The sequence below is a fragment of the Aphelocoma coerulescens genome, chromosome 2 (assembly GCF_041296385.1).
Source record: "Aphelocoma coerulescens isolate FSJ_1873_10779 chromosome 2, UR_Acoe_1.0, whole genome shotgun sequence".
In the NCBI taxonomy this organism is placed as follows: Eukaryota; Metazoa; Chordata; class Aves; order Passeriformes; family Corvidae; genus Aphelocoma; species Aphelocoma coerulescens.
Genome location: NC_091015.1, coordinates 30,313,772 through 30,340,507, shown reverse-complemented (window position 1 = coordinate 30,340,507; position 26,736 = coordinate 30,313,772). Strand labels below are relative to the sequence as shown.

Here is a 26,736-nt window from a genome sequence, read left to right as displayed (position 1 = left end):
CAAGTGTCATTACGCAATTAAGCGTATAGCGTGAGGGCAGGCACCAGAAATGAGTATAGTGAAGTGTAAGAACTTCTTAAATTGGCTTTGATACCACACACACACACAAAATGTTAAATTGCATACTAATGTGTAAGGTCGCAGGCTCAGTATTTTTGTTTTAATCAGAAGGTCAACTGCATAGTCATGTAAACATGTCTCAGGTCATCCACCATCAGGAGATAATATCTCATGGTTAGATCTAAAGCCAGATTCAAAAAGGTTTCAAAAAGTCCACATATGGACTATTTGGTAAGAAGGGGTTTGCCCTCCTTTTTTTAGATGTTAATGTTTCGTATCAATGCCAGCAGCAAAAATCTAAAATAAGGATGTTAACAGTGTATATTAGTTTGAGTATTCAATCTAAGTGATGAAAACATTTTCAGGAGAAATAATACTGAACTTTTTTTAGTTTTCTTGCGTTTTATCTGTCTGCTTTACAGTCAGTCACCAGAAAGAGAAGATTCCCATATATTCCCTACCCTCCAATTTTGTGGCAGTTATATGTTGCGGAAAGTAAAATCACAGACATTTCAAGACATAAATTACTTTGCAAAATGCACAGTTATGGTGATTCACAGATATTCTGAGTTGGAAGGGACCCACAAGGATCATCGAGTCCAACATTTAAGTAAATGGCATTCAGGTCAGGCTTTTTGATTATAGCAATTTTGTAATCTGGTCAGGTGCTGAGAGGATGGGACTAGAGGATATGCTGCAACAAAAATAAGATTTCCACAGCAGTGAGGGGAGAAAAAGAAAGCAAAATAAACCCACAACCTTCTAATTTTTGTAGATCAGAATTTCATTATCTTGATTCATTCAGATTAAGCAAATCTTCCACTGAAAACTATTCCTCAGTTTTTACTTAGGACTCTCTGTGTTTCAGAGGTCACAATGAATGAAATTAAGATTTTTAATTGACTTTCATTGAAAACAGAAAGGTTATTGCAGATTATCAAGACTCCAGTGTTCCCACAGTTCCCCGTATGAGATTTTATGTCTTGCCATGTGATAACACAGCCCATTTCATTGCCCTTATTCTTTGAGAGAGTTTATGCATCCAACTGAAAACAAGTTGAATAAATGCACACCCCCAGTAATACATTGTTGTTTCCACTTGTATTTTGTAATTTTTTTTCAAATCTCTCAAATGCAAAAGAAAAGAACTGAGGATGACTTAAAGGTAAAAAAGTTTTGTACTTTAGTTTAGTTTTTAAATATTCAAACAGAGGGGTGGTGGGAAACAAATGGATATGTAGAAAAAGTGCCTTCAGAACAGAAAAGTGCGTTCTTTACAACCATATCCTATCAATACATTTTAAAACTTTCATTATGTTAAAAATACATTTTTTCAGAATGTGTAGTGATAAATAGCATTTTCTTCCTGAATAGGTTTCTGTTTTAAAGACCATTGACTTTACAAAATGAAGAATTATGACAATAGCCCAATTACCTTCTCAATTAAGAGGTTAATAATTGCCCATCATGTGAAACTCAAGTGTATTTACCGTTATTTGGACTTGAATGATTTTGTGTATTAGACAATACATATGTTTATAATAGAACAAAAATATAAGTCAATGTTTATTAAGAAGAAAGTAAAAAAATAGAATTAAAGTGGATGAATTTAAGGCTTACACATACCAGAAATGGATTTTAACTGAGCATGAGACTGAATAGGAGTTCATCAAACCCAGGCAAGTGAATTGCTCAGGCTATATCACATTGTAACATATTTTCAGTGGTTGTGCATGAAATGGACGGGTGCAGTTAATTTCATCCAAAAAAAGTGCAGGACATCCATTTCATTCTAGGGCTACCAGTTTGGGATGTCTGCATTTATGATCTGACTAATCAAGGCAGCAGTTTTCAACAATCTGTGAATAGAATGTATATATTTGGTACACCATTGACAAAATAGTTTCTTTCAACAGAAAGAATGGACAATGAGCATGTAGTGCTTCTAAAGGCTGTTGTTAAGGATAATGTTTCTCATATAGGAGTCCTTCTAAATCATGCTGTTGTTTTGCCATACTCATTACTTTGATTTCCACTTCCCCATTTTCCAGTTTATTTGCCTGACCAGCAGGTGAGTTTACACAATTGTTTCCTTGACAAATGTGCTGTTGGATGCACTGGAGATCAGCTTCCGTACGCTGACGTTTCCTGCTGACTCCACGTTCAGTGTCTGTGCAATACAGGTTGATGATATTTTTAACCTTTGCAGTTTTCAAATAACTTTGGTTCATAGTAGCTCTTCCCTCTTCCCCTCTGACTAATGTGGCTTTCTGAGCTTTCATTTAACATTGAGACAAAATGTAAAAGCAGTTCCAACCTATCTTTTTCAAATACTGTGTGTCTGGGAGAGAAGATCACTAGCATTTTTTAATTTTGGGGAGGAATCCTTGGCTTCTTTCTTGTCTGACATTAGGGTTAAATTAAGCCTATTCTAGCCACATCCTGAAGAGCCCCTAGATGACTGAAGATGCATCCCCCAGTTGTGGCAGAAGGCATTGCCATGACCAGGTTTCTCCACAGTGTAGTCAACTTTATTGCCAGTTTTGAATTGCCAGCAGGTTTTTGTCTATTTATTTTCTTTCTTCTTCAGAAGACAGCTCAGTCTAACTCAGCCCAAGGGGCATTCAGAAGTATTTTCGTCAGCAGCCGAGCTGTTTAAAGATGATGCCAGCTCCTTTGGCCAGTCCTGAGTTAATTTTCTGCCTCCTCAGTTATGCTAGCAGAGTATTTTGAGGTTTATATGAGATTCATGGGCATGATTTAGGTAAAAGGAAAAATGACAATGAAGAAACTTCTCTGTGGATTTGTGTTTTAAATTGAGTATTTTTAGTATACCAGATCACAGAATAAACCCAAATATAGGCACAGAAGCGCAGCTGTTTGTGGACAAGTAAGCTTCATAAACCAGCTTTGTTCATGAAATTGCATTTCATCCCAAAAATGTCTTTTGGGGCATTTCCCACCACACCACCTCATATCCTTGTCTGCACAAATCTCCAATGACAGCAAACCACATCCAATTCCTTCCTTACATGTGGAAGCAAGACATTCAGAGCCCTGTCAGTGTCACTGTTTGGTACTGTAGATGTAAAACTGGAAGGTTAAGTTACTGTCCATTTCCTTGGCATCCATGTGTCACCCTGTTAGGTCTGAGTACAACTTAGTGTGAAGGAAACATTTATAGACAGTTTCTAACTTTTTTTGTTTTGGAGAATGTATGAATGGAAATGAGCCATCAATTTATGAATTTTACACAGACTAGAATACGTAAATGCATTTACTATCTTAAAGCTTGATGTGTCATTTGCTTAGCTGGTACTGATGTTCGACTGGAACCTGTGAATGGTATGCACTGAGTCAAGTACGAATCAGTGTAATCTCATCGTTGCAGTTGAACTTCTGTGTTCTGAGTAGAGAAACCCAGCCTTCTCTTTATTAAGAAGGGTTTTATAGCATTTCAGTGTTACCTGACAACAGCAGAGTGAGTGTAGGTAATGGCTAGTATGTTTTGTAGCACCAAGCTTTAGGAAAATAACTCTTAGACCTTTGGGACTTTGTAAAAATACTGTTCATGAACTTCTTAGGGCCAGCTAGGCAAATTAAATTAGCATCACCTTTGACCAGGTTAAATCCTACACGTCTCTGAGAAGCAAATCACACACACTAACTAAAAACCTCTCCTTTTACATTTGTAAAATGGGAAAATAGGTATTATGTTGCAAATCCATTCTCAAAAGTCTGATTTAATCATCGTCACAGCCATCGACAATGATGCATACATACTTGGAAAATGAAACTAGTCATTTCATATTGACTTATTCTGTCAGGAATGGCATCAGGGATACATTGTGTGAGTGTGCTTGAATAAAATGCTTTATGAAGCTGATATCACTAAATAATTGACAAGTTAAGAAAATGTTCCAATTTGGCAATTTTAGAGATAATTATGAATTTGTTTGTATTCAGTATTTTTACACACTTGTCTTCCAGCTACCCTGATAAATTATGCATTGCTATTAAGAAAAAATATGGAAAGAAAAATCCCTGAATGTGCACATAGATTGTGTCTAGACAGTTTTATTTTGCTGTATTTGAAAACGTGGACATTTTAACCTAAAATTCAGCTCTTATTATGCTTCTATTTTATTTAAGCCATTATAAAGAAAGGAAGCAATATTTCAGGGGAAAAAATTAATGTTTTCTCAAAAATATTAAAATATTAATTAGCTTAAGGATAGAAACATTAAAATTAAAAACAAGAAACATGGGTTTGTAATTTAAACTATTGCCATAGATCCCAGGTGTATATTTATATATTCTGAGCTTCAGCTCTTTTGTGTGCTTTCTTGTTTCTGTGTGAGAAACGAATCAACTACTACATTCTAGTCAATGTAGGAAATTACATTTCCAATATTTGTAATGAAGAAAAAAAAACTCTATCATACTTTTAGGACAAGTAAACTCAAATTTCTAAATTTACAATTTTGAAGAAATGATTGCTGGGGGTAGGACAGCAAATAGGGTCCCTTGTGGGATAGGCCAATGCTTGTCATGCTGTATCAGTAAATTACTTCCTGTTATTCAGATAATTTTAAAATAAGTCTAATTTAGTAAAACAGTGGCTTCAAATCATTTTCATTTTCTTCCCATTCAAATGTAATCCTGAGGAAATGTAGTTGACCATAGGTTTTCTGTATCAGAATGTTTTTCAGCCTATGGAGATATTTTTGGTGGGTGGCAAAGCCAATTAGCTTTTGCAATTAATTATACTTGTAATTCTCTGTTTGCAATAAATTTCAGGAAGAAATGTCTCCTTTGCCATGGAGTTACTTTTAATACAAATCGATATGCTTTTTGAAATGCTTTTGTGACTCACCTTTTCTTGTGTAATTATACCTCTTTGTTGCATTTTGTTTCTGTCTATACACAGCATTTAAATTGTAAATAGCTTGTATTACTTCTGTCTCAACTTTCTCTATGTATGAATTATAATTGCTGTGTTCAAGTATTTGATTTTTTGTATAAATGAGATCCTGCAGTTCAAATAATTATAGTATGTTCTAAGTTCTTTAATTCTTTCATTTGAAAAGTTTAAAAAAAATTCAAACATGTCTGTAAATATTTTCTCCTTGTCTCTTTTACCTCTTCAGAATTTATAGAAAATTTCAGTACCTTTTAAATCCTCGTCAAGTTTATAGTCTTTCTGGAAATGGACCAATGCCAGGGTAAGTCTACAGTTAATATTATTACCAGGAACTCATTTAATAAAATGCTGTATAATCAAATGAACAGACTGAAATACATATAGCATGTTTGGAATGTATCAACACTGCAGTTCTCTGCATGGCTGCAGAAATGTATAGGTATTATTTTTTTACATGTACAAATAAAGCTATGTCTCATATGTCTTACTGAAAACCATGCATTATTCTGCATGGTTTTCTGAAAACATATGCATTATAAGAACTGTAGGATAAATTTAATTCTCGTTGCAGCTTTAACTGCCATATCAGCAACCCAAGTTCTTGGGGGCATTACTTCTGTGTTACAGATATCAGCAGCCTCAAAGACTGACCTGCAGGACGTCCATTTCTTTTACATAAATACACATGTGCACATGTATATGTGTCTGTAATATATTGGTAACTGCACACTCCTTATCAGTTACATAATCTTGGAAATGTAGTGGTTGGAAAATGACTGGCCAGGCTAGATTATGCTGGCAGGGACATTTTATGTGGACTGAAGTGTTCTCTGAACCAGCTGGCATTGCAGTCCCTTGCTTAATGTGCTTCCTCTGTGATTCTTCTTAATTTGCGTTCGAGTGAAGACAGGAGAATTACAGTTTATCAAATACCAACCTTTGCCACCTGATTTTGTCTCCTTTTTAAGTCGTGGGTGCTTTGATAGAAGAAAATAAGAACAGAACTGAATATGTGCTCTGTATAATATTTTTTACGTACTGGGTGCTATTCACCTATGTCACTGATACATGAAATTTTACATCAGTGAAGAGTTGCAGAAGGATATTAGGAGATATATGTTCATTGACATTAAGTTTACACTGTTGTTTGAATACTTCTCTTTTTAATCTTTGCAGTTTGTATATGTTTAGACTTTTTTTTCTTTGAAAATGGAGGAAAAGAAGTTGAAGGTGGAAACTTATCTGATTTGTGCCCTGCAAAGTTACATTTAAGTTTTCACATTTATATTACTGGAAAGAGTATGCTCTGTTTCTGACAGTACTTCTGGGTTTAAGGCCCAATGTACAGGAAGCTATTCTCTCTTGAAACTATATCAGCTATTTATTGTCTTAGACTTGAGATGTGTGTAACACTGATGAAAGTGAAAAGCATATTGGGCTCAATCCTTTTAGAAGTTAAGATATCGTGCACTGCAGTGTGGTTAACGTTAACCTGCTGAATGGTGCAAAACCAGCTCAAAAAAATGGAGATAATGACGTGCATGTGATCTTTCATGCCTGTAATTGTCTTGTACCTGAATGCTAGTGCTGTTTTTATTAGTCTAATGGAATTTGTTGATTTTATGCTAGTCTTGACACATATGGAAAATTTAAGTACCCTTAGTTCAAAGAATAGACTGGCAGAATTAACTGAGACAAAGCTAGTAACCAATATTGTTTTACATACTGTATAGTAGAAATACCATGCTAGAAATTGAGAGGATGATTTTTAAAACAACTGAAATAATTTTGTTCAAAGTCACCTTATTTCATCGAACTTAAAAAAAAATCTGACTGCATTTCTGTCCATTGGTGATTTAGTTTTCATGAATCTGGCTATGTGAAAGAAAATGCATTTTTAAGGCAGAGGCACAAGAGGGCAGTGTTAAGTTCAAGCTGAAACGGTGCACTGAGGCAATTTAAACATAGTCTTTTGAACCAGGACAGTGTTTTTTAGAAAATGTTTTCAATTTCTCCTTCTATTAGGAATCGAAGTAGTTTTAGTTCAGAGTCACTTTGAAGAAAATTCTAATTAATTTTCAAACAGACACTGCTTGTTTTGGTATATTTTTTTATTCATTTCACAGAAATGAATAATCCTAAATTTCCAGTTTATCTCCTTCTATCACTTCTTGCCCCTGGCAATACTCTGTAGGCTGCATATAATTTGTCCATTAAGTGAGAAGTTGAATAAACTCTGGTATTTCACTTACCAGTACTTGTTTTCTGCGACGGCTGAATTGCCTAATAAAACCTGCCCATCCATCCATCCATCCATCCATCCATCCATCCATCCATCCATCCATCCATCCCCTCATTCATCCATCTCTATACTGCCAGTTATACTGGATTGTCAATCAAAATTTTGTGTTTATGTTGTCATATATGAAATTTAGATCAAAAGGGAACAGATCTGGGTACTGTACAGCACAGAGAAAAGCAAAAGTATATCCTTCATCCCAATAGGTTATTTAGTAGAAAGGGATAAACATAATGTATATTTATTTTAAAGCATTTATGATTATTGCAGTACATTTCAGTTGAGCATATTTTGAGATTTGTTTTTTTTTGCTTTCAAGTACTCTTTTCGGATGTGTTTACTCAACCTAGAGAATCTTCATAGTATTAGCTAAGAATTTGCATTTTTTTGGTAGAGCCAACCTGTCTGCTTTAACCCACAAGTTAACGTTTTTAATTTTTGATGGTATTTTTGTCATGGGCTGCTGTCATCAAGCAAGAAAATAACATTCACAAGTTTTCTAACTTGAGTTCCAAACATCTGTGGCTGACATGAATTGATATTTCAGTTCATTTTTGTCAACAATCTAAGTATCCTCTTTTCAAATAGCAGAGAGGACAAGGGAGCTAGGAGACTAATAAAATCGTAAATCTTAGGGGGACTGTGAAACTGCTGGTTTGTTGGGTTTTTTTTTAATGGTCAGCATCAATTGCTATGTCTGTTGTTCTACCTCTTTGGTGGGATAGCCATGCTATTGCAGAGAAATGTGTTGGAATACAGGACTCCAAATTAATAGCAACAACAAAAAAAACCCAAACCAAAACGCAACCCCCAAAAATGACAAAAAATCCCCACCTTTCCTCGTACCATTTATTGTGTATTTTTTCTGTAACTATGCTGGCATATAGCAGGACAACAGAAAAATACTCTGAACAAGTTGACAATGAATTTTAGTATCAGTATCTCGGTGTACAATTACTGAAGTGGATGTGTTGCCTTCTTTCATAATAGATGGGAAGGTACATGAAGCAGTGCAGGAACAGTAGCAATGACATTTCTGTTAGTTTCTTTGCCTGCCTGAGTTAGGGTTTCTGGAGCAGTTTATGTGAAGACACGTTATGTACATAGTCTATGTAAAAATATGTACATGATGCAAATAAACCTCATGGCAGCAACTCTTGCATTGATTCCTTTCCAGCAATGGAGACCTGCTGCGAGGCCTGAAAATCGAGCCAAAGGGCAACAGTACGCTTTAGGCATGGGTATAATAATTAATGGTTTAGACATTCTTTAATTGGCAGTAGAGGAATATGAGTGAGATGGAAAAACCTCGTAGGCTCTGCAGCTGAACACAGGAAAGAAAGGTACTCCACAGTTACAGACTGCCACAGTTAACACAGTGACGTGAAAATTGCTGGGCTGATGCATTGTGTAATTTGTGCCTAGCACCTGTGTTTTTAGCCATGAAAAGAGTTTCCCTGTTTGGTTGTTACATCTCTATAGGAGTCTTCTACTTCTGACAACAACTGTTATTGTGGATTTAATGATCTTGAAGAATGTGAAATTCAGTTATTGTTCACCTCACAGAGAGGTAAATAATAGCAGGATGAATAGCAGTCGAGCCACAGAGCCGCAGGACTCTGTGGAGAGGTCAGCGTTTCACAAAGCCTTTGTCCCTCTGAAAAGGCCTCTGTTCTCTAAAGTTCTATTATTTAAAATGTCTAATTTATGGTATTTTTATACTCTATAATAGAAATTATATCCACGAAAGTTGTATTTCTTTATAACTTCCTTAATCATTTAATTTGAAGAACATCTAGTTTTTAGATTCTAGCTGCAAGTTTGCCTCAACAGGCCTTTCTAAATCTGAAATTCTGCCCACTTAAAAGATGCCCAAGATAACAAAACTGACTCCCTACAACTTACACTGTAATTTACTTAGACTGTTGGGAATCTACAGCACCTGGGCTTTTTTACCTTCACAAAGCCAGAGGCCTGTTTTGAAAATTACACTATTTTCCTTAATTATTTGAATTTCCTTAATCATTTGAATTGATTGCTAGAGCATTTCTTTGCTGTTGGACATTTGGAGTACCCAAATTCTGGAAAGATACATACACCAAGAGTATTTTTAGAAAATAATAACTGTATAGTTATTTTCTTCTGAACAAAATATTGAATCTGGTCCATATTTTCTTAGAAGAATTACATTTTTGCCAAAGAATGGCAAAGCCATTGGATTGATTGTACTCTAATGATCAAAATTATTTTTTTACATCACGAATCAGTAGTACTTAGAATTCATCAAGTCTTCACATATGAAACTTAAATCCTGAATTTAGAGATGTAGTTTAAGCAGCTGTTTAACAATATTTTTGCTTCTATGACATCTGTGGTGTTGGCACCTTATACCTATCCTGAGATCCACTAGTGGATTATTCTTTGCTTGGACTGTAGACAGTCTTAAGTTTTGCTTCCACTGTGTGAAGAATGCTGAATGATTTCATGCATTGCTCCTGTTATGCCACCTTGTGTGGCTGAGCACCTGAAGTTCTGCACAGTGCACTGTGCTTGGATATAAGAGCAAAAGTCATGTGCAGGGAAGTAAATGGAAAACATTGCAATTTATGTTTTCATTACTATGAGTAAAACTTCAGTTTTACTCTAATAAATTAAATTAATTAAATAAATTTAAATAAATACTTTAGGTATTTCCTTAAAAAGTTTTATAAGAATGTGTATGTGTTTGCTACCTGTGCATAAATCAATTAATTACATGATTCAAAATCAAATTGTTACATCTTCTAGCATTGGTATTTTATTCATAAATAGATCCCCTGCACTCCTATGGATTTGATGAGGTGATTATGAAACCATGTCAAAAATGGTGGACAAAAAGTAACAGGTGCTATTAAAACACTAACTGAGCACAGTTTTCTTGGTAAGCAATACTGAATTTCTCCCTAAAGGTCTATGAAGAAATCTGTCAAATTCTTTCTTTACAAGTGTAACGCTTACTGAGTCTGAATGAAACCTTATAAAACTGTGTTCCCTTCCCAACTCCTAATGTGGGCTGCACATTCTAATTCAATGAATAAGATTTATTTACATATATAATTATATAACTATATTTAATTTTATAAATTAATTTGATTTTATAAATATTTATATCTGCTATACTATATTTATATACACTACATTTATATATGCAAATATACAATGTAACTTATGCATTACTTTATTTTGTGTGTTAGACTTTTATATGATTTTTATATTATTTTTATATTTAAATTAATGAAAAAGAAAAAGTTATGTGAATTTAATGCTGTACTTTGGAAAATTCACTGTCTGTGAACATAAAAAGCTCCAAGGGAAATACAAATGCAGCTTATTGAAAATGTTTTTCACAATATGATTTTGCCGGATTTTTCAGTCCCCCATTTTTTTGGAAGTTACTCTTTTTTGATGAAGATTAAATATATAGTCAAAACAAAAAGAATGTTTGATAGCCATATGGTGAAGAAGCTTATTTATAAAAAATGGCAGAGGTTTAGGTCTATATTCTGCCAGTCTGGAGCAATGCTAAAATCAACCCTGTACTTTTGGTGTTGTTTTAGTTGGTTGTTTTTTTCTGGACTTTCTTTTCCACATCTGCTACATGAGGTAGAAATGCTTAAAATTTAGAAGTCAGTCTGACGTCACCTCTGGGCTATAATTTGACTTTAAATTAAGCTGAAATACCTTCAGTATAGGAAGCAATGTAATTATACCTGGTAACTTTCTGCAAACCCAACGCATTGGGTCAAAGTGGGAGTGCTGGTGGCAGGAGCATTTGTCTCTATGCCAGGCCTTGTGAGGGGATGGACATGCACACCTGGGGGCCAGGGCATATCTCAGTGCCTACTCTTGCAGTGGTGTGAGGTGACTTCCAGAAGAGGATCTTTCAGCACATACGTGTATTAGATCTCTTCCCCATGTGTACCCAGTCGGATTTGGCACTCGACATTTTGAATCGCAGGAAATCCTAAAGCACTTTTCTTGCAGATGTGTGAAGTAGAACATAAAAGGGGTGAGAAGGGCAAGGCAGCCTTTAATACAAGGTGAATAAGCATCTTTCAGGCATTATATTTGCACTTGAAATTGCTTAAGAGCTCTTCTGAGCAAAGAAAATTACAGGGAGTGGGACATGTGATGGGCTTAATTCTATGCAACTTGGCTAAAATTGAAATTCTGGTCAAAAACTAATAGAACAAGAGCTTGTCTTGTCATCTTCTACATTTCACATAACTTTTTTGGTCATTGTTTTTTTCATTTCCTTCTCCCATTCTAACTCTTTTGCTCTGTAATTTTTCATGTGTTCTTGATTTTATCAAGAGGTCCAAAAAAATTTTAAAACTTTCTAAGGACAGGAGCTCCATTCCCCCTGCAGCATTAAAATTTCATATGGAAAACAGCTGGAATTAAACACTTACAAGTTATTGTCTATATTTATTTGTCTTCAAGTCTTTGTGTAAAATGTATTTATTAGTTGTGCATTTATTAGGAGATTGCAAACTGGAAATCAGATCTGGTCACTAGAATGTACAATATCCATTAAGGTATCTGTAACACTAATGAATACAATATATGTGAATGTACATATACATACATACAGAGTAATACAACAAAATTACTGGAAGTTTTTTGTCTAGTCACAGTTTCTGTGTAAGGGCTGATTTCGGCATATATCAAAAGCTATCCTGAAATGATGCTTTTAAAGTAAAATTATTGCACCCTAGCATTGTTTTGATATATCCTCACTTTTTAGCATTATGCAACAATGTTGCAATAGAATGAAGTGGCCAAGTAGGTGCTGATACTCACTTGATGGATATGGAGGCAGAAATAGCCAAGCAAATATTACCAAAGATATTTTACTTTTAAAATACGATTTTTAAGATGATAGAATGTGTCCCTTCAATCTTCTGCTTTCTCATTTTGTATTAAACCATGATGCAGAGTTGTTTTTACCAACCGCAGAATGTCCAGCCTTAATATGCACCAGTGTCCTACCAGAAGTATGAAGTTTCTTTATAGAAAGAACTTCAGAAATAAATGTTCTGGCTAATACATTTAGACAACATAGACTTTTCTGTCTTGACAGACTACCTATCCATTTGCAGCTAGGTGAACAGATAATGTTTTCTGATAATGGTTTCAAACAAGACTTGAAGTGAGACAAAGGTTGGACTAACCATCAGGTAGAAACTTTTTTTAGTGTTAGTGTGCTATAATAACCCTTAAATTATTGATTTTGTTTAAAATATTTCAGATAATACTGATAATAGTTAATAATAATGTTGGATAGTATTTGTCTAAAAAATGAATACGTAAGCACAATTGATTTTTATTTTAAGTGATCACTTGCTATTTACTAATAAATGAAATGTCTTAAGGCATAAAATGTTTACATAATGCACAATTATATTGATCATAATTAGGTATCTTCATTTACTCTTTTTAGGTTAAATTTTTTCCGAGATGTTGCTGAATTCAGAGTACTAGCATGTGGTGGAGATGGAACAGTAGGCTGGATTTTGGATTGCATAGGTAATCTATAGCCTTTACACAGTTTTGCTTGCCTCATGGTTTTCATTTTAATGGTCTTCCTTACATACCAATGCATGGATACAGCTATTTCAAGCAACAGCTTGTTCATTTAAATTTTTGAAATGTGTTACTTTGGGACATGATTATTTTTAAAGGCACTCAAGTTGCAAAAGTTATATAAAATCTCTAGACAAGTTCAGTGTTGCTGGATTTCCTGAATGCAAGAAATTTGAATTAATCTATTTTAATTTCAGTTCAAAGTCTATTCCACAACTGAGTCAAATCTGATTTGCTAATTTTAAGACAATTTAATTTAGCTCAGTTGCTTTTTTTAGTTACTGAATTTTTGGCTATGCTCTATTATCCTGTAATGGAGATAATGTATTAAGAGATAATTCAGTTTTGGGGTTCTTTCAGTCAGTTGTCTGCAAAGTTCTCTGTACAAATCATAAGGAAGGCCCAGAAGTCAAGGTATTGCAGACTTACAAGACTTAATTTTCTCAAGGATTATTAAGGAGAACGTCTTCCACATCACATGAACATTTATTTGGTGTTAGGCTGCAGAGAAAAATAGTGGGCATGTGTGACAGTGGAATCAGAAAGAGGATCAAGAGAGGTCAAAAGACTCAACTGAAATTTTATCTAAAGTGTTTAAAAGTGTGTGCTTCTTGGGGGACCAGAAAACCTTTAAAAGTTCACTGAAATGTAAACCTGATGTCATGAAGGAAGGTTAGCAAAGGAATATTTCTAATCTTGGATGGAAAAACGTCTTTTTGCAAATGCAAGCTACTGGTTGTAGCTCGCAAATAGCTTTCAGAGTCATAAATTAATGTACATAAACATCAAGTGCATTGTCTAAACTTGGAAGAAACAAAGTTTTGCAGCTGTTAATTGTGTCATCAATGTTTTCATGAGGTCTAAAATGTCATGCAGTTGCTTTCTCTTTCAGTAACATACTATATTGTGCAGCATTTTTTGTGGTATGGAACTAAGAAATTACTTGGGGGATCCAGGAACCATCTTTTTTCATAGGTGCAGAAAATATGTTTTGAGTGCTGCCTTTTAGGGAGCTAAAGCACTTTAGCATAGAAACTTTAGGAGCACACCTGTTTCCAGACACTTTCTAATTTGATTTTCCCTGATGTCTTGATACACAAAGAGCTTTATCTGAGAACACAGCAAGAAAAAAAAAAAGGGGAAAAATTAAAAAAAAAAAGAAAGGAAAGAAAAATTAAAAGCAAAAAATAATTCTCATCAGTTTGAAACTTAAAAAAAAAATGTTCTATTAAATATTACATTCTCTGAAAGATTTCCATTAAACTGCCTATATGAAGGTTAACCCTTTCTAAAATACTGATAAACATTGATGTCCCCTGCTACATCCATTGTATAGATAAACTCCTGCTGATTATTGCTGATAATTGTGCATAATTCTATAAACAAAATAACTGATTAATTAATTATAACTTTTAAACTAGACATACTATTCATTCACATTAAATGGGAAATTTGACAAATTATATATTTGAAATATATATTCCAGCTTTCAGAAAAGCTTTCTTGACAAGGGTTTTCTCATTGGGTTTTGAAGAGATCCTTGGGCTTAAAATGCTACAAAAATACCAGTAAAGACTGAAAAGACACTGTAAATTCATTCATTTCAAAACACTGCTTAGTAAATACAAAATTGCTACTTAAAGACTTGACAGACAAGTGCTCCCTTTGGATGGCAGGTTTAATTCCTGACAGGCAAACCCATCTAAGGTCTTGTGTTAGTTCCAAGGACTTCTTGGTAGTGGTGCTCAGGTATAGATACAAATCCAGGTGAATACACAGTTAAACACAAATTTGGTCACCCAGGTGAAAAAGTAGAAGGTTCACCTCATTATTCATGCCCTTAACTATTACTTTTCTGCATTCATAGCTGGGGATGGCAGAGCTGAGAACTAGACAGAGAACACCATACTCAGTCTTGGAAAGATCTTGAGTATCATTGTGAATGTTTGTCCCATCTATGATTTATGAAATCCTTATGATAACAAATGAGTAAATTAGGATTACAAAATCCTTATGATAACAAATGAGTAAATTGGGATTAAGGATTGAATATCGAGTGGAGAAGGGGCTACAAAAGGGACTGACAGTGAAATGCTCATTGCTGAGCAGGCAGCATAATTTCATATACAAAACAAGTCTTTCACTGAAACAAAACCTAACACAGTTATCATATAATAACATGCAGTTAGATCATTTTTGTTCCTTAGTTATGTTTTTTCCTTCTTTATTCACAGAGAAAGCGAACTTGATTAAGCATCCTCCTGTTGCTATCCTGCCTCTTGGGACTGGCAATGATTTAGCAAGGTGTCTGAGATGGGGAGGAGGTAAACACAAATGAAAATGCAATGTATTATGGAACTAAAATTAAAAATAAAAACCTTTTGCATCAACATCCACATTTGGATTTGTTTTCATAAAGAACCATTATCACCTTTTCTATTTTTGGAATGATCTGTTTGTAAATGTTGTACAGATATGTAAGATATTAAAGGTTGTAATCACACTTCATACTTTGTTTGTCGCTTCTGCTGACACCAAAAATGTTCCAAAGTGTAATGAGAATAGTGTATAGCAGTTTGGTTGGCTTTTTACCATCTGTATTGCAGTTACTGCTTTGATAAATACCTTGTAAAGGGAGCAGTCTTAAATGGATTTTAATTGGGACGGTTCTGAAAGGGTTACTGAAAACTTCAAATAATGGGTTAGGAGTGGTTTAAGCTTTTTTAATCTTTAAAAATATTAAATGAAAAACATGTCTCAGCCTTGGACAAGTTCCTTTGATCCACTCCCTTTCTGTTTTCCTACAGAGGATTCCAGACAATAAGTGCTGTGGTACTATTTATCAGAAAATGAGAAGGCAAATAATGCTGAAAGAAGAATATATAGAAAATCAAACGTTTAATACCCTTTGCATCCTTTCCTGGATGTATGGAGATTTACACTCAGCTTCTCCAAAAATTCTGTTCAGAATTTGTATTACAGGATAACTTGAAGGAGACACAAGGAAGAAAATCTTAGACCAGAGTCAATCTGTGGTGAAAGCACCTCAATTTATGGGCTCATAGCCAGGTCTATTTCAGGTCTTGGTTGTTTCAATTGAGATGTTTTGTATTTGGAACTTGGTTGGGGTTTTTTTGGAACTTCTCAGCCTTTGCAGATATCTTACTTCTTCTGTCTCATCAGTTTCCTTTCCAAATGTCTGCCTTGTTGCCAGATATTCTTTAGGAAATTCTCAGTAGTTTTCATGCTATAGCACTTTGTTAACCATAATGTTCTGTCAAATCATTTGAGAGCCTCCTTTATTTTCTCTGTCACAACTGTTGATTGTTTACATTCTTATAGTCTTAGGGGAAAAAAAGGAAAACAAACGAGCCAAAACCAAATCAGCCTTGCTTAACTTTCTGAATTGTTCATAGAGCCATAGAGTAGCTAGGCTGAAAGGGGTCGTAGGAAGTCACTGGTCTGTGTCACTGCTGTTCTAAGCACGGTCCAGCCATGAGAATATTTAATCACATTAGCTGGGACCTGTCCTTACCTTCACTTTTATTTATGTTCTGTATCTTAAGTGATTCCATTTGGACTAAAGTAGAAAAAGGCAATATGAAAATATTCTGGGTTTCATCATTCTTTGCCCAGTTGCTTTGTGGTAAACAATACCATAATACAGATTTTCTGGAACTTCCATAGATGGGAGAGGAGACAGGGATTCCAGAAACTAAATTGCTGGTGAGTGATCTCAAGGATGCAGAGAAATGGAATTGTGCATGCTGCTGTCATGTGGTGGTTGTCAGTAACTAGCAAAAGTGTGCTAGACAGCCGTAAACAAATACATCAGCAATGGGTTTTGAGCAAGGAGGCTTTGATTGGCTTGGCCTGCTAAAGGTGTTAATGACACTGGCAGTACATATTTCCTGAATAGGAGATCTTGTTTTTTCTGCTTTGAAGAAGGACTGAATCCCCAGATCTTAGCTGTCTATTACAAAGTCATTTGTTCTGAACAATACTCAGAGTTGATAATGTGCCGTAGTAAAACCCCCACAATTTTTCTTCATGCACACATGTATGTTGTATATACTCATGAGTGCATAAACAAGTTTTCTACTCAGTTTAGTGAATTACATGTGGGTGCTTATTTGCAAGTAAGAGTAAGCTCTCTCTACAAAGCAGGATGAGGCTCATGAAGAAGTTGTTGGAATATGCAAAAATGTTACTTTTGCTGATAAAGCTATCAGCTATAGATTTGCAATTTTGGATTTTTTTATGCTAAACCAGATTGAAACAATCCATGAAAATTAGTAGACAGCCTTTAACCTTTCATTTTCTTGTCAGGCAAAACTACAATATGTCTCTTTTCCATAAATTTTGAAATCAAAGAAATTTAAATATTAAGATTAATTTCACTTCAAGAACAATTTGCAAAGTACCACAGTAGCTTTTTGAATCATTTGGAAAATTCAAGAGATTGGCAAATTTTGAAAATCTCATTATTTTCTTCATCACAGATCTGATGTCCACTGAAATCTGTAGAGTTATTCTAAATTTACATGCTTAATTAGCTTCGTATTTGTACTTCTTTTAATGGCAAGTGCTGGAAAATTGTCAATACTTCAAGCACAATCCTGCTTTTAAGGTATTATATGCATAGATTTCATTTTTCCAGTCATAGAATCATAGAATATTTTGTGTTGGAAGGGATCTTTGAAGGTTGGCTAACTAGTCCAACCCTCCGTGCAATGAGCAGGGGCATCTTCAATTAGGTCAGGTTGCTCAGAGCCCTGTCCAACTAGCCATCTAGAAAGAGAAAGAAAATGTAATGAAACTTTATTATGCTTGATTAAATAACTGGTTTTATGTTTTGCTAGGGTATGAAGGTGAGAATTTGATGAAGATCTTAAAAGACATTGAGAATAGCTCAGAGATTTTACTGGACAGGTGGAAATTCGAAGTAATACCCAATGATAAAGATGAGAAAGGAGACCCAGTGCCTTACAACATCATCAATAACTACTTTTCTATTGGCGTGGTAAGACTTACGCTTATCCTTAAGTGATTTTCTTTTTCTGTTTTGAATAAATATTTGCATCACATGCCTTCAGATGAAGAACTGTTGGCTAGAGATAATTTATAATGTTGTTTTGCTAGTGAAATGAATACATAGATGACTGACAGCAATTTGCATAAATTTGCTTCCTCTCATTCAAACCTGAATTATTTTTCAGGACCTTCTACCTTCCCATTTGTAAAGAAGATATTTGTGTTGTTCTTAATGGTTTATGAGCAGCCATAATAATAAACTTACATTCTCATTTTGAAGGTCCTATAAAAATATAAAGGAAAAACTAATCAATAAGAACTCTTAAGTAACCTTTTCCAGTAGTATTCACATAGCCAAAACTGTTTAAAAGAACAGTTGCATTCTTTATTTCTTCAGGGCAGTTTTAAATAATAAAACAATAATACAAAAAGAAAGCCCTGCATGTATTTTCTTGGTTCTGCCTTGTAGGGATATTCACAGTTTGAATTAATTAGGAGGAAAACAGTTTAAGCAACTCTTCATGTCTGAGGAACTGCATCTCTGGTTTGTGCTTCTCTGTGGTTTTCTATGTACTATCTATGCTTCTGAATATTAGCAGAATTTCTTTATTCATATTTGATTTGTGATTTGTTGTTAATTTCAGATACTATTCTGAAGAACCATTATTTCATACCTCATTTGGGTTTTTCCTGGGTGATTCTTCCTGCCTATACGCAGAAACTTACATTTGTTTGAGTTACACTCTCTTTTAATTTTTACTGTTTCTCCAAGGCACTGTGAAAACTACAACATACTGCACATTGCCTCATAGATTCTTGCCAAATAATCACAATCTCTAATCCAACATGAATAGAACTTGCTGTATGATCTTTGTAACAGTGTGGCAGAAATTGTACTTAATAATGATATAAATGCATGTTTAGAGAGGATGTGAAAGTAAAACTGAATAAAATTTTTCTTGACATGGGGCTCTTGATGTTTTAGGACCATAATTCAGGATGGAAAGGATTGCAGGAAGTCATTAATTCTAAACAGGGTAAGCTATGAGAGCAGATCATATTGCGCAGGACATGATCCATTTAGGTCTTAAAAGCCCCCAAGGATGGAGGGATGGCACAGCCTCTCTGGGTGATGCTTGACTGTCCTTACGATGAAAGAATTTTTTTTCTACATCCTGTCTGAATCTCTCATTTCAACATAAATTATCTGTCTCCCATCCTCCTGTCATGTGGGCCTCTGTGAAGAATCTGGCTTTGTCTTCTTGATATCTCCTCATAGGTACTTGCAGGCTGCTATTAGACCTCTCTGGAGCTGCCCTTTTACCAGTGAACCACCTTACCTAGTCAGTCTTTTTTTTAAAAATCTCTCCAGCAATCAAGACCGTAATATCCCAAGCTAGATACAAGAATGTTGGGGTAGACAGTGTTCAAAACCTTGCTGAAGTTGAGCATGACATCTCCTGCTCTCTCCTCATCTACAAATCTAGTTGTTTGACCATAGGTAGCAATTAGAAAGTAATTTACCCCTTGGAAGGAAAATTATACGCTAAGTTGAATGGAGCGTTGGAGACAGCAGTGTATCTATGTGAAAAGTTTGATTAGTATGTTCAAGCCAAACAAGCCTGTTTTTTTCCTATGGCAATCTCAAAGCTCTGATATGTCCATAAGAACTGTACTTTGTCTAAGTACAGGGAAAAAGGTAAGAAACAAACTGAGATGTATGTGTAACAAAGTGTGAATGAGTATGGGTAATGTTCAACCTGATGGAAGCACAGAGCACGGAAGGACCATGAAAAGTGAATGCCAAACCGTGTGTCAGTTTCAAAGCAGGAGCTAGAAAACATCTAAGAGCAATGTAGAATAAGATAAAGATTTTTCAATTGCTCACATCCATCATTCTGTCAGGATGGCAAGATACCAGGAGAGAAGTTCCATCTGCTTCCTAATAATACTGGAGTCACTGATACCAGCTAAATATCCAAGAAAAATGTGCATTAACATAGTCAAATCATATTTGCTTTAAAAAACAAAAATGCCACCACCCCAAGGAAAACCAAATGAAACCAAAAAACCTCTTCAAGAGTATGATAGGGTCATCTGAACATGAAAGCTTATCTTGGAAAGTCACAGATTTGGTGAGCTGGACAAACATAACTGGTAGTATTAGAGGATTAATGAGGAGGCATGACAGAGACAGGAAATGTCAGGCCAGCTGTCAGACAGTGGCAAGTTCAATTACCAATGTACTTTAGAGAAAATAAAAGTTATTTTCCCTATAATCTACCCAACCAGCATTAATAGTCATACATTCATGCACTAGGTTGACATTATCCCAGTGATCATCAAAGACAGACTTCAGTAATGTCAGTATTGTTGTGTTATCACAGACTGTTTTTGGGCTTGAGATGCATTTCTGCAGTTGCTGCAGTAATGGAATTTCAGTCTTGTCACTTCATTTAGCCAACTTGCTGTTGCTATAATCAGAGGGAGTATATGTGTGTAGACAGAGTATTTTATTGGACATATTGTTTGTCATGGTTAACCTCTTCCCTATGATAAAACAGCTTAACTTTTGCTGCTTTCTTCAAGCACTCAGCTGCTTACCATTAATGGTGGCTCAGCATGTATACGTGGACAGGATAAGCTTGTGTGCTGTAACACCCCTGCACACCTGCTATATCTTATCCTAGCTATTTTTCATTTCTGTATGTCAAGTCTGTAAAAACTCCAAAAACCAAAAACCCAACACTTCCCTAATCTAATGCTATCTTAGAGAAATAGTTTCACAAAATCGGTAATAACTCTTCAGTTCAGTGCTTAAAATAACACTCCCCCCGCCCCCCAGCAAAAAATACCCAAAACAACATCCAAGCAAATAAAATAATCCTCAGATTAAATCTCCATATATTCATGACTATGCGTTATTTGAAAACTAAGAGGAAAATAGTGGATAATGATATCCTGAAAAAAACCCCTATTTTTGCAAACAATTGTTATCAAGTCTGCTCTCAGATCTTGCCTGGATTGAAACATTTTTTTCAGTTATGCAGGCATAATAAAGCATAAATGCACATTGTTAATTATGAAATGGATGGGCCTATATTCTATTCACAATAAATGTACCCAATTCAAGTACACACAAAACCAGGTAAACATGGAAGATGGTGAAATAATCATGTGCTGATTGAGACCTGAGCAGCAGTCATGGAAGGTGAGTGACCAACAGACAGTGAGGCAAACTCTCACATAAAAGCAAAATAGAAAAACAACTTGAGAACATTGTTACCTTGAGAAGGACTTCCATGTGCACTGTTAGGAAGCTCTGTCATGGCACGGCCAAAAATTTTACATAGCACTAAGGTGCAAAGAAAGAGTTCTTTTAAGCTTAGGGATAAGTAGCTTAGTTGTCAAGCAATATTGTATTGTTGATTCTAATCACTGAAAAGGGAGTGACTGTCAAGGCTGTTTATCTTTTATTGGGAAGTTTTTAAAGAATGTCAACTATGTAGGGAAGTTATATTGCTTATTTTTGGTGCTTCTCACATAATTTCGCACACAAAGTGAGACAAAGTGGGTATTTTGATAATGGAAAGACTGCCTCATTAAATGTCCCATTGTGATTAAACATTAGAAACCTTGGCTTCCACTAAATGCTTGGTTGAAAAGAGCATGTGGAAGGGGGAAGAAGCCATCTTATGTACTTGTGGATAGAAATGTGTGAGAGAGCACAATATCTCTGCTTTCTGTGCTTTCTCTAAAGGTGGGTATTCAAGAGAAATGATGAAATCAAGCAAAAACTATAATGAAGTTCTTTAAAAAAATATCTCATTATTCTTTATCTCATAATTGATAATCCTGGAGATAGATGAGTTTTTCTGAGGCTCCTCCTTGGCTGGAGCAAATAGCTGTAGGCCAAACCAAAGGCACAGCTGTAGTCACCTGAGAATCAAGGTTGCTAGACCCTGATTTTTTTACCCTTATTATGCAAACCACTTGAAAATATTAAATAAAAAAAACAATGATTGGACTCAGATAATGGCTTATCTCAAAAAAGGTAACAATTTTTAAACCAAACAACTAATCTATTTCCCATTGACTTTCCTGTTAGTTACTAATAGCTCTTTTTATTGTTTTCCATTTTGTGGGTAATAATGCTGAAAGAAATTATGAATAGATGTTAAGATGGGAGTCCTAAAGTAGGTTTTCCAGAAGCAAGCATAATTTTGAATTTACTGTTCTGCTACTGAATTAGCTTAGAGTTTAGACTTTATGGAGCCAAAATTAGGTCAACATGAATCAGTACTGAAGATCTTTAACCATAAACATTTTCTTTCTGCTTTTTTCCTTTTTTTTTTTACCTTTTGAATAAATCATAAATTTATCTAATATTAATAGGAGATAAAATGTTATTAATGCTGTTTGTCACTTGAATTTTTTGTAACTGCATAGGGTATTGCAGAGCATATGCTGCTGAGCCCCTTGCAGTTCTGTAATTAGACTGTTGGAACATCATAAACTGAACTTGGAAACATCTGCATTGTCTTTTAGTACAATTTTGTGTAGAAAGAAATATTACTGAGCTAGATTTTAAGGAAAATTTTACTAGATAAAGTGTGGCACAGTGCAACCTTCCCTATGTTAAAACAGTGAATACCATTCTAAAATGAAAGCAGTTCTCACTGGTGTTTAGGGCAGTATTCAAAGTGTAAGAGTAAACCAAATGACATGGTACTTACTGGTATTTACATAAGGCAATTCTAAAGATTATATTAGCAGTCATTGTCTATCCTTGTGTTTGACTAGAAATGTTTTATATGAATGACTGATTAGGTAACTCTCTGATTTTCATCTCTATTTTCTTCTTCTTGGGCCAGATTCCATTAAAATGATGAACTTTTATTTTTGACCAAGTTATGAAGCTGTTATATATGTAAAGAACATACAGATTCTCTGTTCAGGCTTAAGTAATTGCCTAGTGTTCTGGGCTGTCCCTTAGGAAACCAGCAGATTCCTTAAGAGGCTTACATTCTTTGTAGATCCAGAATTGCTTCTCTCTTGTCTAGACTGATCACCTGAAGGCATGCTTTAGGGTAAGCCTACTTGGGATCTTTGCTATTGGTGCTGTTTTATCTATGTACCCTAAAGAGTCATTGTCAGCAGAATCAAGTTCCTTTGGAAACTTAAAGCTACAGCTGATCTTATTCACACTATTTCATTTGCAGACGTACTTAAGATATGGAAAACATCTTGTCTGTCTTCCTTACTGATAAAGAATTTAGATACGGATCTTCCAGCCTCCCTTCAGCTGAAATTTTGAATGCATGTGCAAACACATACACAAGAACATATTGGAGGGGAAAAAAAAGAAATGGAATGCTCTAGGACAGCAATTAAGACAGTAACCTGGAAGAGAACTGGGATATCCAGATTCCTGTTCCATCTGTTGTTTTTGTCCATTTGATTAACTTGTACATGGAGATTCAGAAACTTACATTACTCTGAGAGACTTCTTTTCTAAAATCGATAGGTACAAAATTTTAATGCTAAATCAGAACTTACAGAACTAGATCACCTCAGTCTTTCATTCAGTCTTTACAACATGTGGTAATTGATTTCATTGCAATATGGTGATATTCTCACTTGGATGATCTACAACAAAAATATTTTTTGCCAGTGTTTTTAGTTAAGGCAGTAAAGATATCTGAATGTGCCTGGAAATGTTCTGTAAGTTCTTTGAGAAACAAGTCAGTATTATATACTGGATTAATAAAAAAATAAGCAGTTATCACGTAGAGGGGAAATTTCATTAATACTAGTAAGTAATACTACAATCAGAATGTGTTCTCTGAAGAATTATTGCTATAAAGTAATAAAGGTCTACGACAAAGACGTGTACTTTTATGACACCTAATATGTTACTATCCAAATGCACTATCAAATAGATATTTGGGTGCTCATGATTTAATATTCTTCAGCCTTAACCAGTCACTAAGAGCCTCTTATTCTGCCAGTAGGGAAAAATATGACTTCTTAATTCTCATAATCATAAATTTGAACTTGCTATGGGTCTGCTTCCCTATGACTATACTCTTAAGTCATCAACCTACACTTCCATTATATCTTATTAATTTTTTTCTTTTTTTTTTTTTTTTGCAAGACTCAGAAAAAAAAGTTAGAAAAATCTTACATAGAAGCCAAAGTTTTGGTTTTCTTGAGAAAGGACTTTCATTAACATCAACAGAAATTTTGACTACCAGACTTTTTAGTCTCAAATACCGGAGTCTTAAGTACAGTTGTTTCTCTAACTGACTATGGGATCCCATAATCCTTTATTTTCTATGTTATTTTATTATCTATGTTATTTTAGAGTATATTTATTACTGCTACTACAAAAAAAAGGAATTTATTATTGTATATAATATTTACAGCTGTGAATGAATTTCAGTTTTATGCTGGCCCCATATTTTGAAATTTTAAAGCTTCATAGCATTTTGCTGTCCATGGTGGTGAGAAGGAATTTTTTTTCTGCATAGGAAAATATCCTAGGGACATTTGCTGATTCAGTGCAGAATTTAAGTTCATGTACGTCTTAATGCTGATACAATGTGACTTCTAAGTATGTGTTTAAACTTTCCTGATCTAGTGAAGCACTTAAATACTTGGGTAATTTTTTAAGCATTTTTTGCATTTTCACTAATATGACTGGACAATTGCACATGTTGAATTCTGGGCATTTGGTGGAAGCTAATAAATTATTCAAGTGGGATTTTTGGTATACATAACTAAAAATCATGTTTATTGGTTTGCTGAACTAATGTGAACATAAACACATGCCTAAGTGATTTTGTGAATCCTAGTCATCACTTTGAATGTGCTAATGGAATGTTGTGATATATTGCATTATTTCTGTGCCAAGGAGGGAGAGAACACTTCATAGTAAACAGTATTACTGCTTTGTAACCCAAATCACTTTTTTTTCCTGCAAAAAGGGTTAAAAAAATGAACAATTAATCCATGTGTGAATGCACATGTAATATTAAAAGATCCATATTGGTATTGGGCGAGTCATAGTCTCAGTCAAGTAGCCAAATCTGTAAAACTGGTTGCTGTATCTGTGGGGAGAACTCTGCTCTCTTTCAGAAGGAGCATGTTCAGAACACTTTAATCCCAGATTTGAAATACTGTTATTTTGAGGAGTTGTTGATAGTTCAATGTATCATCTTGTTTAATTTTTTGCTCACATTGCTAATTCTTGCAAATTAGTTATTCTTACAGGTTTTGCTATTTGCATGTTTGAATCTTCTTTACTCTTTTCAACTTTATTGTTGAAATATTGAAATTCTTCTGCACAAATGTTGGGTATCATATATGGCAAGTATGATGATTTAGGAATTTTTGTTGCAGGTGGTTATTTTTTTCATATGGCAGAAAGTCACAAGCATATACTGCATGCCATGGCAAGCAGGATCTGTAGAATAATTCATAAATAAGGAGCGATAGGAGGCTCTTTGTAGGTTTCCTCTCACTAATGTGCTGCAATATTTCCCTGGACATGGAGAATGTGAATTCCATAACTAAGATATACTTAGAGGTGGTAATATCTATACTGCAACACTGCTGGTGGTGTTTCCTGTTAGGTAGTTTCTCTCTACCAGTGTGGATTTAGTTTACCTTCTAAATCCCTCTTGCCATCATATTCTTCTACCGTTCATAATGTGTATTGTGGTACCCTAGCATGAGATTTGTACTGCACTGCATGGGATGTGGGAGGTAGTTTTTCCAGAGAACTAAAGTTTTGTAGCTTACTCTACTGTGTAATGAGTCTTACTAATCTTGAAATCACTACAAAAATCTACACCAATCACTGCAAAAAGATTATTTCCAGAGGTACCATTTCTTATATTTCTTATAAGGATAAAGAAATTCAAAGAATTTAGATTTTTCTTCCTGTTTGGTTGGTCATTTATTTATTTTTATTTTAATGCTAAAGTGTGAATTTATGCTAGTATGTGCTGGAACTTTCTGAAAATATTTATGTATATCAAATGAGTTTATTAAGATTTGTGTGTGTATGATTTCTCTTACAGTGCAGTAAGAATACCTAGGTTTGTGCTGAATTCACTGTAGGTTTTGTCAGGTTCAGTGAAAAATACGGTTCTGTGGGCTATATTTAAAGCAGCAAGGAATTTTGCTCAGTAGGAATGTAGCAATTGATGCTGAGTCCCTTCTGTCTGCAAAACAGAAGTTTGGGAGTCTTAATTCAAACTGTATGTAGTCTGTTCTCCTGCTATGAACTGTCCTAAACATGCTTGTCCTAAAGTGACCTAAATGACTGGTCATTGGTTTAGCCTGTGTATCCCCATAATGTGGAAGGAGCACACTGGCCACACTAAATATGTTATCTTCCAAAGATATCTGACTGACATACACCATTCTTTGCTTCAAAGAGAATCACAGGAAGTAGGAATGATTAAAAATTTGCTTAAAAATTTAATTGCTTTATAGTTTTGCAATGGACCTGAAAAAGTCAAATAGGTGTATGGTGTGTCTAACTTTGGCTTACCATCTTTCCCTTCTAGTTTCCCATGTAGATCTTTTTCTTCTGTCATTTTAGGTATTTGAGGCTCATTTAACTTTTCATGTTGTGGGGAGAACAAGGGTGAATACCTTGAACTAGGAAAGGCTCCTTTGTTTTAGGTTTATGAATATCTCATTCGCTTGCTAGTACTTAGTACCCATTCCTGTCACAAAATTATTCTTCTGGCATGGAATCAAAGGGTAGAAAGTGACTTGT

At 34.8% G+C, this 26,736-nt stretch overlaps 1 protein-coding gene across 9 annotated transcripts in view; it reads left to right on the top strand.

Moving 5' to 3' along the window:
- Positions 1-26,736, top strand: part of LOC138106396 (diacylglycerol kinase beta) — a 425,706-nt gene that overhangs the window by 215,095 nt on the left and 183,875 nt on the right. For all 9 annotated transcript variants that reach the window (XM_069006937.1, XM_069006936.1, XM_069006939.1 and 6 more), the window contains 4 exons: positions 5,211-5,285; positions 12,766-12,851; positions 15,143-15,232; positions 17,771-17,931. In XM_069006937.1, the coding sequence (XP_068863038.1) occupies positions 5,211-5,285; positions 12,766-12,851; positions 15,143-15,232; positions 17,771-17,931 (412 nt within the window). The remainder of the gene's footprint in view (positions 1-5,210; positions 5,286-12,765; positions 12,852-15,142; positions 15,233-17,770; positions 17,932-26,736) is intronic.